Here is a 14,688-nt window from a genome sequence, read left to right as displayed (position 1 = left end):
GAAGGCATGATCTTTACAAGAGGGACGGGTTGCACCTAAATCCAAAAGGTGTCAACATTTTGGCAAGTATGTTTGGTACAGCAGTGGGGCAAGGTTTAAACTAATTTGGCAGGGGTATGGGAACCAGAGTGAGAGGAAAAAGGGTAGGGAAGATAAAGTAATGGCCAGGAAAAGTAAAATAGGAAAAGTAATGTTGGGAGGAGAAAGTAAAAAATCAGATGGTGCAGTGAGTTTTCGGGTCAATTATAGTGTTAAGAAAATTACAAAGAAAAATGATGGGCAGAAAATCAAAAGAAAAGGTTACAGAAGTCACTAGATATTAAAAGGACAAAGAGCATAAGGGCACTTTATCTGAATGCCCGCAGTATTAGAAATAAGGTTAGTGAACTTGTGGCGCAAATCGGTACCCATGCCTATGATTTGATAGCCATCACGGAAACATGGCTACAAGGTGACCCTAAATGGGAATTAAACTTTCAAGGGTATCAGGTGGTGCAAAGAGATAGACAGGATAGTAAGGGAGGTGGAGTTGCACTCTTTATCAAAGATGAGCTCCAGACAGTAGTGAGGAATGATATGAGCTCCAGACAGTAGTGAGGAATGATATAAGATCTAAAGAGCATAATGTTGAGTCCATTTGGGTAGAGATAAAGAATAACAAAGGGAAAAAATTATTGGTGGGTGTTATCTATCGCCCACCATATAACAACAGTTTAGTGGCACAGGAAATAAATAGAGAGATAAGTGAGGCATGTAATAATGATACGGCAGTCGTCATGGGGGACTTGAACTTCCACATAGATTGGGAAAATCAAGTTGGTCATGGGAGTCTGGAAGAGGACTTCATAGAATGCATCCGCAATAGCTTTCTTGAGCAGCATGTTAAGGAACCCACAAGAGAAAATGCTCTCCTGAATCTAGTGTTGTGCAATGAGATAGGTAGAGTAAATGATGTAATAGTCAGAGACCATCTGGGAAATAGCGATCATAGTATGATTGAATTTCTCATTCAGATGGAAGGGGAAATAGTTAGATCTAAAACTAATATATTATGCTTAAACAGGGGTGACTACCATAGGATGAGGGAGGAATTGGGCAGAGTGGACTGGGAGCACAGGCTAATTGATGAAACAGTTGAGGAACAGTGGAAGATTTTCAAAGAAATATTTTGTAATGCTCAACAAAAATATATTCCGGTCAGGAAAAAGGGCAGCAAGAGAGGGAAAAATCAACCGTGGTTAACAAAGGAAATAAAGGAGAGTATAAAATTGAAGGCGCAGGTATACAAAGCTGCAAAGAGCAGTGGGAAACTGGAAGATTGGGAAAACTTTAAGAGACAACAAGGGGTTACAAAGCGGGTAATAAGAAATGGGAAAAAGGATTATGAAAGTAAATTGGCACAAAATATAAAAACAGAAAGCAAAAAATTTTATAAATATATAAAACGGAAGAGGATGGCCAGAGTTAACATAGGACCCTTGGAGGATGAGAAAGGAAAACTGGTAGCAACAAATGAGGAAATGGCCGAGGCATTAAACAAATATTTTGTGTCAGTCTTCACGGTGGAAGACATGTCCAGCATGCCCAAGTGTGGAGTTAAGGATGCGAATGTTGGGGAGGGCCTTGATAAAATAGTTGTTACAAAGGAAGTAGTGATGGAGAAACTAATGGGACTAAAGCCAGACAAATCACCTGGTCCTGATGATATGCATCCAAGGGTTCTGAATGTCAGAAGTTATAGTTGATGCATTGGTGGTCATATACCAAAATTCCTTGGATTCTGGGCAGGTCCCGGCAGACTGGAAGACAGCAAATGTCACGCCACTTTTTAAGAAGGGATGTAGGCAGAAGACTGGAAACTATCGGCCAATTAGCTTTACATCTGTGGTTGGAAAAATGCTTGAAGCCGTCATTAAAGATGAAATAGTGAAACTTTTGGAACGTAAGGGTTCAATCAGGCAGACGCAGCATGGTTTTAGAAAGGGAAGATCTTGTTTGACAAACTTGTTAGGATTCTTTGAGGATATAATGGGTGCGGTGGATAGAGGGGAACAGGTTGATGTTGTATATTTGGATTTCCAGAAAGCGTATGATAAGGTGCCGCACAAGAGACTTATCAGTAAGTTACAGGAAAGTGGAGTCCGGGGAAGTATATTGGCCTGGATTGAAAATTGGTTGTCTGACAGGAGGCAGAGAGTCAGGATAAATGGGAGTTTTTCAGGTTGGCAGAGAGTGGTAAGTGGGGTGCCGCAGGGGTCAGTGTTAGGCCCACAACTGTTCATCATTTACATTGATGACTTGGAGGAGGGAACAAAATGTGGTGTCGCCAAGTTTGCGGATGACACCAAATTGAGAGGAAGAGCAAATTGTAATGAGGATGTGGAGAGTCTGCAGAGGGATATAGTTAAGCTGGATGAGTGGGCAAAGGTCTGGCAGATGGAGTACAATGTTAGTAAGTTTGAGGTTATCCACTTTGGCAAGAAAAATAAAAGAGCTGAATATTATTTAAAGGGTGAAAAACTACAGCATGCTGTTGTGCAGAGGGACTTGGGAGTGCTTGTGCATGAATCGCAAAAAGTTAGGTTGCAGGTGCAGCAGGTTATTAAGAAGGCAAATGGAATGTTGGCCTTCATCGCTAGAGGAATTGAATTCAGGAGTAGGGAGGTAATGTTGCAACTGTTAAAGGTACTGGTGAGACCGCACCTGGAGTACTGTGTCCAGTTCTGGTCTCCATATTTGAGGAAGGATATACTGGCTTTGGAGACGGTCCAGAGGAGGTTTACTAGGTTGATCCCTGGGATGAAGGGGTTGACTTCTGATGAAAGATTAAATCGTCTAGGATTGTATTCGCTCGAGTTTAGAAGAATGAGAGGAGATCTTATAGAAACATATAGGATTATGAAGGGTATGGATAGGATAGATGTTGGAAGGTTTTTTGAGCTGGCCGGGGAAACTAAAACAAGAGGACACAGTCTGAAGATTCGGGGCAGTAGATTTAGGACAGAGATGAGGAAAAATAGTTTTTCCCAAAGAGTAGTGAATGTTTGGAATTCTCTAACCAGGGAAGTGGTTGAGGCTGCCTCATTAAGCATATTTAAAATTCGGTTAGATAAATTTTTACATGATAGAGGAATTAGGGGATATGGGGAGAAGGCAGGTAGGTGGAGTTAGGTCATAAATTAGATCAGCCATGATCTTATTGAATGGCGGAGCAGGCTCAATGGGCCATTTTTGGCCTACTCCTGTTCCTACTTCCTATGTTCCTATGTTCAATGATAGGAGTCAGAGTGGTTGTAGAGGGCAGTTTTTCAGACTGGAGGACTGTGATCAGTGGAGTGTCTCAGGATTCATTGCTAAGATCCTTGCTTTTTTGTAATATGCATAAAAGATTTGAGCAAGAATGGATGAAGCAAGGTTAGTCAGTTTACTGATGACATAAAAAATGTGTGATGATGGATAGTGAAGAAGGATTTCAAACCAGTTATGGAACAGAGGGACAAAGAGGTGCTGGTACACAGCTCTTTAAAGATGGCAGCACACAGAGAAGTGAAGAGAGTGTTTGGGGCATTTGCTTTCATAGGTCAGGAGATTAAATACAAAGTGCTGGGACATCATGATGAAGATGTTAGTGAGGACACAAATGGAACATTCTTGCAGTTTTGGTCATCTAGCTAAAGGAAGAATGGGATAAATTTGGAAAGGGTACAGGTTTACAAAGTTAATGTCAGAATTAGGGAAGCTGAATTATTGTGAGAGTCTCCAAAAAGTAGACCTGTTTCCCTTTGATGTCAGAATGTTGAAAGGGGATCTTTTGAGGTCTACAAAATCATGAGCTACATAGATATGATGAAAAGTGACCATCTGTTTTCTCGAGCAGGAGAATCCAAAGTGAGAGGGCACAACCATAAGGGGGTGGGATTTTGAAGTGACTGATCACTCAGAGGGTGGTGGGCATATGGAATGAGCTGCCAGACAAAGTGGCAGAGACAGGCTCCTTCAAGATACACTTGGATATCTATATGGATGGAAGGTGTATGAGCCTAATGTAGGCAAGAGGTACAAAGCAGGAGGCCATGTTGTTTGGCATGAACAAGCTGGGCCTGTGGGCCTTTTTCCATTTTGTATTACTATTTACTATTTATTAATGCTCCAACTAATTCTCACCAACACAAAATTTATTTTGTTAAATTGGGAACGAGTCCAAATTCTGTTTTTACATCTTCACTTGTAATTAGTCAGAGAATTTTTTTTTAAAAAAAAACAGGGATTACTTACAGAAATAGCCAATCTACTTCAACATCTTTCATTCTGGCAATTTACTTATTCCAGACAAACCAACTAGGATTTGACTAAATGTAGTTTATATTTCAGTATATATGTGAAAATTATTTGCATTGTAATCAGCACAAATATCTGGTACTAGTAAAACTAAAGAATTTACAGACAAGTGATAAATCAATTTAGACTTTTCATTGACTTGATCCACATAATTCCAAATGCACTTATCTTGTTTTAATTAACTAAAATACCATTAGTGTTTTGCAACAGGTACAGGTATGTGGTTTGTTGGCTTACATTGATTATAGAAGATCTGTAAATTAATTAAGTTCAAATTTTTACAATTTATTCTTCCAAAGCTAACAAAATTGAATGTTGTCAGCAGGGCCATATTCAATTTAAGAGCAAACTTTTAGTCCATCTATAAGCATGTCTTATAAACAGGTTGCAATGATCTGAATTCCAGTTTTACAACATGTGGTTTCAACTGTGGATTAATCAATTGGGGGTGGGAAAGGTGGAAACAAGTCAATTTTAAACTCCAGTGATTGCAAAATGTGGCTGAAAGATGTAGCAAGTGAAAGATAGCAGAAGAGTTGCTTAAATAATCAGGACAACAGAGAAAGCTAGATGGGACTGTGTAATGAGGACAACAGAGAAAGCTAGATGGGACTGTGAAAATTACTGATTAATTGAATAATTTTTTTGGAATACCTTGCAAGAAAGGCAGTAATAAAATCATAATTTTAATTATGTGAGTTGGAGAAGCATTCATGAACCTCCAAGCCCAATGAAGGAAAGTTTACTTGTACCTTTAAAAAGTTTACAGGACAGCTTCACAATTGCACTGCACTGCCAAAAAACAGAGCGACTTCCCCAATCACGTCTTGATTACAATCCAATCAGTACCCCTTAAGACCAAACAGGATTGTGATTTGCACAATAAAGCTTGTTCAGCCCTCAAGCGTTGCTGTATAAGGGCACATTCTGAAATTTCCAATTAATTAACTCAATTATAAGATCCTTTATGTTACATATGAAGATGTAACTGGTAAAGTTGAGTTTTTAAGTCATCAGTACATCAGGAGAGTTGAGAGGCAGTGGTGTCACTAGTGTTAATATGATGATGGTGGACATGAATCTGAACTTAATGCCTGCAACATTAATGGGAAGGGTTCTGCCATTCATGTTCCTTGAGTGGCAATAGAAAACTGAACAACTCTCTTCCTTTTCATCAAACACATCATCTTAAAGAAAAGCATGAAAATTTCTCTCATGTTACAAATCTAATACTGCAGCCCATACTGGATCATCATCTTTGAAAATGACATCACTCTCCCTGTGTGGAAGTAAATGTTCAAACTAATTATTACTGACTTATCGGCACCTTCAGAAAATAAAAGCACAAGAACCAGGAGCAGGAGTCGTCCATCTGGCCTGTCAAGCCTACTCTACTATGCAATAAAATCATGGGTGATCTGGCTGTGGACAGCTCCATCTTTCTGCTTCTTCTCCAAAATCTTAAATTCTCAAAATGTGCAAAACACTGTCAAACCCAGTGTTAAATATAGTTAATGAGGCAGCTATTTCCTTGAGCTGAAAAATCCACAGATTCACTATTCTCTGGGAACAGGAGTTCCTTCCTATTTCTACTCCTCTGGATCTTGAGGCGATGTATCCCAATAATAGTCTTACCTTTCAGTGAAAACAACCTCCTTCCTTCAATCTTATCTATTATTTTCATAATTTTTACTGTCTCCATAAAATCCCTCCTCATCCTTCTAAAGGCAAATGAGTATCATCACAGGCTATTCAATCTCTCCCTTCATTTCTGGAATCAACCAGGTCAGCCTCCTCTGCACCACCTCCAAATCCAGGTTCAGCTTCAACATAACCCTGTGCAGTTGTAGCAACCCTCACTACTCTTGCATTCAATTCCTCAAGCAATAAATGCCAACATGCCATTTGCCTTCTTGATTATCCACTGCACCTGCAAACTAATTTTTCACATTCTATGCACAGGCACTACTAGGTCTCCCTGCACAACAACAAGCTCCAGTTTTCCCAAGTTAAATAATTGTCCAATCTACTATTTTTCTTTCAAAAGTGGATGACCCCAATTCAGATCATTTTCCTCACATTGTTTTTCACCTTTGCTTTTCCCTGAGACAATGTGAGCCTCAGGGAGATATTCTGGAGTATCATTTTTGATACTAACATTTATTCTGTCTCATTTCATAGGATTGTTTACACCATCACCATTGCAAGATTTAACAAATCACTTACCTTCTTCACATCAATAAATTAAATCTCACTGTATATAAAAAAAACAATCAGTCCTTCCTCAAACCATTTTATAGCACTTTTGAAGTAGTTTACTTGCACTCAACTTGGTTTCAGAAATTTTGTTCATATTAAAACAACCCTCCACATCTCCACATTGCTATAATAGCAGTTTGAAAATTAAGTTCAGTTATCTCTTGCTTCTTCCCCAATATCCCTCCATATGTAGTATCCTGGGACATTGCATCAATGTTTAAGATATTTAAATAACTTTAAATTTTGTTTGGATGACTTCTCATGAGTTCATATAGCCAGATAAATGTATAATACAAAATTGATACGGTGGAAGAAATTTGCAAAATGGAAGGATACTGTAGAAGGTGGAGTAACTCTTAAGGGGTTAGTGGCATGATCTAAAAGTTTTTTGTGAGAGTGGAATGAGTCAGCAAGGGGGAAACCACAAGGTCCTCTGGTCCAGAGTGCCACTTGCAAAAGAATAACTCCAGATAACATTTAAGTCTGCTAAAGAATATCTCTAGATAACTTTCTTTGTTTTCTAATAAATACTTTAACCACACCTATGTTCTTTGAACAACCTTCACTTCCCGGGATGTGATCAACTCCTTATTATCATTGTTACCCATTCTGATGACTTTACATTGTTTACTTCACTATATAAATTCGAGCTGTGCAACTGTGTAGTTCAGAGCTGAGCCCTGGCTGTTACAGGGACTGCTCTCTGAGATATCTCGCTCTAATAAACTCTTCTGAAGCAGTAGTTAGTAGTGAAATTCTTTCTCCTCAACAAATCTGCCACTGCAAACAGGATCCTTTTTGACAGGATCACAAACCCGGGACTGAGGGTCCCGTAGGAGTGAGCAGGCGACGGCCCTGGCCAAGAACGTAGCTGAAAGGGGGTGAGGCACGCCAAGAACCCAGATCCAAAACGGGGGCTAGACGGAGAAGTGAAACCCAAGGTGACAACACGGACAGAAGAGGCACCGGTGCAGTCACTGTAAAGTAAGGGGAACTGACAATTGTGTATATATTGTATAACTATTGTTAAGATTTAACAGGAGGCCAAGATGGGAAATCAAGTATGTGTCGGTTGAGCAGGAAAAGCTGTTCCCAACCCACCAAAGGAGCGAGGACTGCCGGGACTCCCCAAGGGACCACCAATGAATAAAAGGACAGTAAGGCGAGGATAATAGGTAAATAAGTGTTAGTGATTGGTCGGTGATCTGATAGTACTGCCAGGATCGCCCGCTGATATTGTGATCAAGGAGACCGGGACCTGGAAATGGGCTGTCCCATTTTCCACTGATTTGTATGGGTGGTCTTAGGGAGACTGGCCGTACAGAGGAAGTTTTAACGTGCAATTAATAAATGACTGATGGGAAAACACCGACAATGGAGGGAATGCTCCTGTCCGGGAACCTGATGTCCCTGCTACTGCCCAGGAGGCCACTCTCCTTGAAGCCTTGGTGAGGGATTCTTCCATTCGCTCACAGCTGGGAGACAGTGGTGGAGAGTTGGAGAGAAAAGTCAATAGGGGAAGGTAAAGAAGAAATGGAAAGAGAGAGGGGAGAGAGTTACCTGAAACTAGGACAATCGTTGTTCTAATTTCATGTCAAGTGAATTTTTTAAAGCTGTGAGGTCAGTTTGAAACCCAAAAAAAAATTAAATTTGATAAATGAGGATTTTAGAGAATGTGATTTTGGATAATCAGAGCTGTCCTGTAATTAGAGAGAATATTTAATAGGATTAAGCACATTAAAAGTTCCATTTTCATTTCCTCATTTACAAATTAATCACATTTTACTTTGTTAAATTTAATTCTTTATAGAAATACTATAGGCATCTCCTTTTTTGGTAACTAGTTCACTCCAAATAATAGCATGAGAGCACATTGTGGCTGATGTGCTACTGCGAGCAAAAGAAACACACTGAGTTGAGCATAGTTTCAGTTCAACTAATTTAAAATTGTGTAATTAAGTAGCCAGCGCTTCCCAGAGATCCTATCACCCTGCAAGATGTAAGTGTCGTTGACTTCCAGGCCAAGGCTTTGCCCCGCACTGAGAGTCACTGTGGACCCACCCATAACCGCTGGAGCCGGTTCACTTGCCACATAGGTGAGCCGCCACAATACCAAACTACCTGGTAAAATGTTCAATTTAGTTTGTACAAAATAAATGTAATTCATATAGCCTCTTTCTCATGTCAGAACACTTCATTAACAAAGTATTTATTAAATTTTGATGTAGAAATTTGTGGCTTAAAAAAAATTAAAGATTTCTAACAAATTTTAGATGGAAACCATCCCTCTGGAAAGCTTCATTCCTTATTTTGGTTCCAGTGTAGGGCACTACAACTTAAGAATTGCTTCAAACTAATAACACCAAAAGTTGTTAGAATTAAATGTTAACAATGAAATTAGAGAAGACTAGAATTTAGATGACACTCATAATTTGTGGTCATTTTTTTTATTATGAATATATTATTATAGCTATATTTGCTAAATATGACATTACCACAGAAAATTGCTGTGTAAAATAGTAAGAGAAAATGTTGAAGCCTGATTAATAGAATATGGCATATAATTTGTTAAAAATCTCAGAAATGTGCATGTAATTTTACATTTCATAAACAGCTTTGACTTTCGCAAAATTATTTGTAATTTCCAATGGCAATTTCATTGTCACTCAACTTTTCAACTGAGTTACTGTACAGTTAACAATTGAATAATACTGTTAATTTTTATTTTTGCGCCTAATTTCCCAGGCATTCAGTCCATTGATGGCTAGTCATTCCTAAGATCTATTTAAAAATTAAATATTTATTAATGTCTTCATAACCAGATAACTTACTATTTTTTTTCAAATGGTGGCCTGTAATTAGATTAAAGGGAACAGAAAAATCCTGCTTTTTTAATTGGAGTCTAGCTGGTTGCTAAAATTGGCCTGTGTGGAAAATTACCTGCTCTTACTGGTGCAAATCCCTGTATATGGATATTGGATGATAGAGTTTGAAGACTGACTCACAATTATTGCCTCTCACTCGAGGTAAAATAAACTATAGAAAGTGGAAACCTGATTTTTTTTAAAAACAAAATGTAAGAAATATTCAGCAAGATGGACAGAATCTCTGAGTGGAGGAGTAGTTAATATTTTGGTTTGACAATCTCTCATAAGTGAATTCACTCTTTTACATGGCCTAATGTGTTGTTGTGTTTAGAATCATGTCCTTGTAGATGCAATTCATGTTTGAAAAAAATGGCTGCCCTAATTGCACCAACCTTTGCAAGATCATCACCTTGAGACATGAACATTGAAAGTGTTTTCCAGAGGCATTCTGTGACCTCTAATATTATTCACCCAATGAACAAGCACTGCCAGGCAGGTGTTCCTTTTAAATTACAGATCTCAGCCAGTAAGGCAGGTGCTGAATGGAATCTCCAGCAGAAGATCCAAGATGCAGAGTCCTGCTGGTTTTCTGGACAAAATCTCTGCTTGGTGCTGCTCCTCCCTAAACCCATTTGATCTTTTGACCCATTGACATCAGCCAACATTTTCCTCAGGGTTACTTATGAATTTGTGAGCACCTGTACAGTGACATCGAACTGACTACTGACCCACAAGACAGTTCGTCATGTATTATGCAAATCAAAATCAGCAAGAGTACAGCTGTTGCTCTGGAAACTATCACTGGACATTCGATCTTATCAAGCCTTTAATTCTTAAAATTGCATGTTTAGCTGTGTTTTTTTACAATGCATAATGTCTCTAAGCACATTCAGAGAAACTGAAATTTATAGATATATAATCGCAGTGTGGATGTAAAGTTACAGTTTGTGAGATGACCAGTCAATGATCAGACCATGGTAGGAAATGTATATATTTTGTTTTGCAATGATGGCATCACCCCAGAAACTCCCATTAACAGAAAAACACCTCATGGGGTGGGGGATGTGGGAGCCTTTATTAAAAAAACCCCAATAAATTGATTAACTTTCTGTCCTAACCCCTCCTGGCTATCGTTACAGGGATCCAACATAGTCACTTGGGGCACCTGTTGAAAGAGAACGTGAGCAGGAATGGCATCCTGGTGTCAAACGTCAGCCCAGAACAGCAGGCGCCCCAGGTATACCCTGAATGTATACCTGCTGGCCTGCCCCCCGCCTCACCATGGGGTAGCACGGTGACTGGCAACTGGGCTCTGTGCCTGAGGAGTGCGCAAGCATGAGGCTAAGGCACAGGATACGCAAGCCAAGAGAGGGCTCTGGCACCTGATGGATGACCTTGCACTGCCTGCTCGCAGATGTTGGTGGTAAGGGTGCTCAGATTTGCCAGCTAAGCCGGAGAACCCAGGCTTAGGAGTTGGTGACCAAGCAAATTCCTTTTTCTATCCTCCCCTCTGACACTGGGGAGCAGCTCACACAGCACCCTGCCCCATTGGTAACACAATAACCCTGTTTGGTCAGGGGTGCGGGGGGATGGTGAAGTGTTGTCATTGAATATGTGCCTTGTCCAGCATTCGGAGGGCACTAGTGAATATATTGACCCACTTGATCAGCATTGTTTTTTTTACATGTTTTGATTTGTAACGTTCATAGTTAATGATTGTCTCATGATTGGCAAGTGGTGTGACCTCCGAGGGGTGGCTAAGATTGAAATATATGATGAGAAACGTTCTTTCATATTGGGAACCTGGAGGCAGGTAGAAGATTATTGCATTGCCCACCACCGGCAACTCCTCACTCCCCTTATTAACTATACCTGGTTGGATAAACTGATTAAAGAAAATGAGCAAATCACCCACCTGATGGGAAAATAAGGACGAACCATAAGTCAAGCCCGAGTGGACTTAACCTATGAGGAGGAACAATTAATCCGAATCGCAGATCAGATCACCCAACTTGCGCCCCATCACTGGTGGGATATCTTTAAGGGTTGGTCACCCAAAGCCAGTAGTATGCTCAATTTGTACCATGTTGGTACCATGTTGTTCTTATGTTTGCCGCCTTTTTGCTACTATTATTCCTGATCACATGACTGTGGATAAGACTTAAGCAGCTGATATGGCAAGTAGGGAAAACTGCAAGAAAGGTACAGTACCAGTTGTTAAAGGTGACAGAAAGTGCTAGAAGAAGAAAAGGAGAAAAGGACACATGAATTTAGTGAAGTTAGGTATGAGGTGTTGATCTCTGGATCAACAAGGAGGGAACTGTGGAAGAAATTTGCAAAATGGAAGGATACTGTAGATGGCGGAGTAACTCTTAAGGGGTTAGTGGCATGATCTAAAAGTTGTTTGTGAGAATGGAATGAGTCAGCAAGGGGGAAACCACAAGGTCCTCTGGTCCAGGGTGCCGCTTGCAAAAGAATAACTCCAGATAACATTTAAGTCTGCTAAAGAATTATCTCTGGATAACTTTCTTTGTTTTCTAATAAATACTTTAACCAGTGAACAACCTTCACTTCCCAGGATGTGATCAACTCCTTATTATCATTGTTACCCATTCTGATGACTTTACAAACTAGGTGTTACTTCACTGTATAAATTCGAGCTGTGCAACTGTGCAGTTCAGAGCTGAGCCCTGGCTGTTGCAGGGACTGCTCTCTGAGATATCTCACTCTAATAAACTCTTCTGAAGCGTTACCCTGGTGTTAGTGGTGAAAATCTTTCTCCTCAACAGATGATTTGAAACAAACTTTTCCAGTTTCTGTTGCCTTTCTTATGGGATCCAGTGCCTGAAAAATATATCTTTCAAGAATAAAGAACAACCTTCTGAGATTAATTCTTTACTTCATCTCTCAATGTACCCAAATCATCTTATTTTAAAATCACAAATTAATTTGAAACATTGTCCAAATTTTAACTTTGCTATTTCACTTAATATTTTATTCATCTACCAAAATGTTTTTGCCTCGCCTTATAACTCAGAACTTTGAAAATGTTATGGCCATAGTAATGGTGCAGTTCTCAGCACCTTTCAACAATCTTTTACTCTACTGAACCAAATGAAATATCACTGAAAGATGAATGTTCATCTTTCTGTGTGGCTTTCCTTTCTCCCTCATTAATGTGGACCCATACCCAACTAATTTCCCTCCATTACCACTTTAGCTCAGTTGCTAGTGAAATCTTTGTTTATTTTTTGTAATATCCAGAGTTGACTTTTGACTAGATTTATCTTTGGCAACATTTACTTTTTTCCCCCAGAAACCTACACTGAGGGACAATTTACCATCAGCATGCTCATGAGATATAAGAGGAAATTAGAGTAGCTGATGAAAACTGACATCAGGGAGATAACAGGCAAACTGCCATCATATAGCACCCAAGGTCAGGGTTTGTCAGCCTTTCTATGCAACTTACATTTTTAGCCTCATTTACAACACTTCCTGCAAGCTGCTTCCTGTACACTGAAAAAGGTAAGAGACCAGTATGACTGCCAGGAAGTTGCAAATGGGGGTCATGATCACTGAGGATGGAGTTCTGGGATGTCAGCAGTCATGATTCTTTTTGTAACCTGCAATAATAATTCAAGACCTGTCTTTGGCATTGCAGAGATATGAAATCGTTTCTATCCAATTCTGATTTCCATATCTTTCTGAAACAAGAAGTGATTTGAATGGCTGTAGTTTTAAAATAGCACCAGTTACATTGCTACAACTTAAAGGTTTATTATTAACTTTCATGAATGCCAGGGAAAGTGAGGAGAATAAACCTCTAATAAACTCTTACAACCTTACCACCCCTACAAATTCACCTTTACCCATACTCCCATCTCCTGTGCTGCACTTTTACCACTATTTCATTTATCCAACAGTCCTGCCTCTTGGACTGTTTCAAAATCAAGCTTTTAGTATTCCAGACAATATTTTCCTGTTTGAAATTGTTTTCTACATTAAGGATTTTAATACATTATACTTGTTGCTTTTCTTTCATGATGTATTAAGGGAAATAAATTACTGCAATTATTTCTATTTGCAATTTTTTTAACAAATCCAAAACTAATATACTGACAAATTCTTCAATTCATAATTCCATTATTTAGCACTACTCTACTTCAATAGTGGAAACTTTTTGACAAAAACTGATGCCAATTACTTAAAACTGCATATTATTGTATATAGAGGAAATTTTTTTGCAATAAGAACTAACCATATCATGCAAGCATGAGATGAACAGTTACCATGTAAAACTTTGTATCAACTTGCCTCAAATAGTTCTATTGAAGTACAAATGTGTTTCATGGAACTTCAGAATATAAAAATGTGAAATTTGCAAAAATGCCTAATTTTTTATGTGAATTTTCAAACTATGATTCTCAAAATCTATATGGATATCATAAAGAAACAAAAAATGTTTTTAGATGTGAAAATTAAAAAAACAAATTATTTTCAGTAAAGTACTGAAAAATGATTCAAGCAGCAGAAACCAATCTTTTTTTTTGAGAACTTACAACACTGGGAGGGAGCAATGGGCAAAGACTTCTTCTGGACTTCTTCCTGAATTGCATACTATATAAGACAAGGAAAATAGAGTTATGTAATTCATACAGTTTTTAAAATCACTCCTAGATTAAAAATAATAATACTGGCATTGCAAACAAATATAATGATACAGAACATGGCTAGAGTTCATAAACATGCATTAATAGGTTTCGTGCAGATATATTTGATCCAAGTAAAATCTTTGGCTTGGCTTCGCGGACGAAGATTTATGGAGGGGGTAAAAAGTCCACGTCAGCTGCAGGCTCGTTTGTGGCTGACAAGTCCGATGCGGGACAGGCAGACACGATTGCAGCGGTTGCAAGGGAAAATTGGTTGGTTGGGGTTGGGTGTTGAGTTTTTCCTCCTTTGCCTTTTGTCAGTGAGGTGGGCTCTGCGGTCTTCTTCAAAGGAGGTTGCTGCCCGCCAAACTGTGAGGCGCCAAGATGCACGGTTTGAGGCGTTATCAGCCCACTGGCGGTGGTCAATGTGGCAGGCACCAAGAGATTTCTTTAGGCAGTCCTTGTACCTTTTCTTTGGTGCACCTCTGTCATGGTGGCCAGTGGAGAGCTCGCCATATAACACGATCTTGGGAAGGCGATGGTCCTCCATTCTGGAGACGTGACCCATCCAG

The 14,688-nt window shown here is 39.3% G+C and overlaps 1 protein-coding gene and 1 long non-coding RNA gene across 5 annotated transcripts in view; one reads left to right on the top strand and one right to left on the bottom strand.

The window, feature by feature from the left end:
- Positions 1 to 14,688, bottom strand: part of LOC138757253 (protein unc-13 homolog B-like) — a 615,971-nt gene that overhangs the window by 285,228 nt on the left and 316,055 nt on the right. For all 4 annotated transcript variants that reach the window (XM_069924286.1, XM_069924287.1, XM_069924289.1 and 1 more), the window contains one exon: positions 14,027 to 14,084. In XM_069924286.1, the coding sequence (XP_069780387.1) occupies positions 14,027 to 14,084 (58 nt within the window). The remainder of the gene's footprint in view (positions 1 to 14,026; positions 14,085 to 14,688) is intronic.
- LOC138757255 (uncharacterized) overlaps positions 1 to 14,688 on the top strand; it is a 701,670-nt gene that overhangs the window by 428,551 nt on the left and 258,431 nt on the right. The gene's annotated exons all lie outside the window — the stretch shown is intronic.

Source organism: Narcine bancroftii, chromosome 3 (assembly GCF_036971445.1).
Source record: "Narcine bancroftii isolate sNarBan1 chromosome 3, sNarBan1.hap1, whole genome shotgun sequence".
Taxonomy (NCBI): domain Eukaryota; kingdom Metazoa; phylum Chordata; class Chondrichthyes; order Torpediniformes; family Narcinidae; genus Narcine; species Narcine bancroftii.
This window is presented reverse-complemented; position numbering and strand designations above follow the sequence as displayed.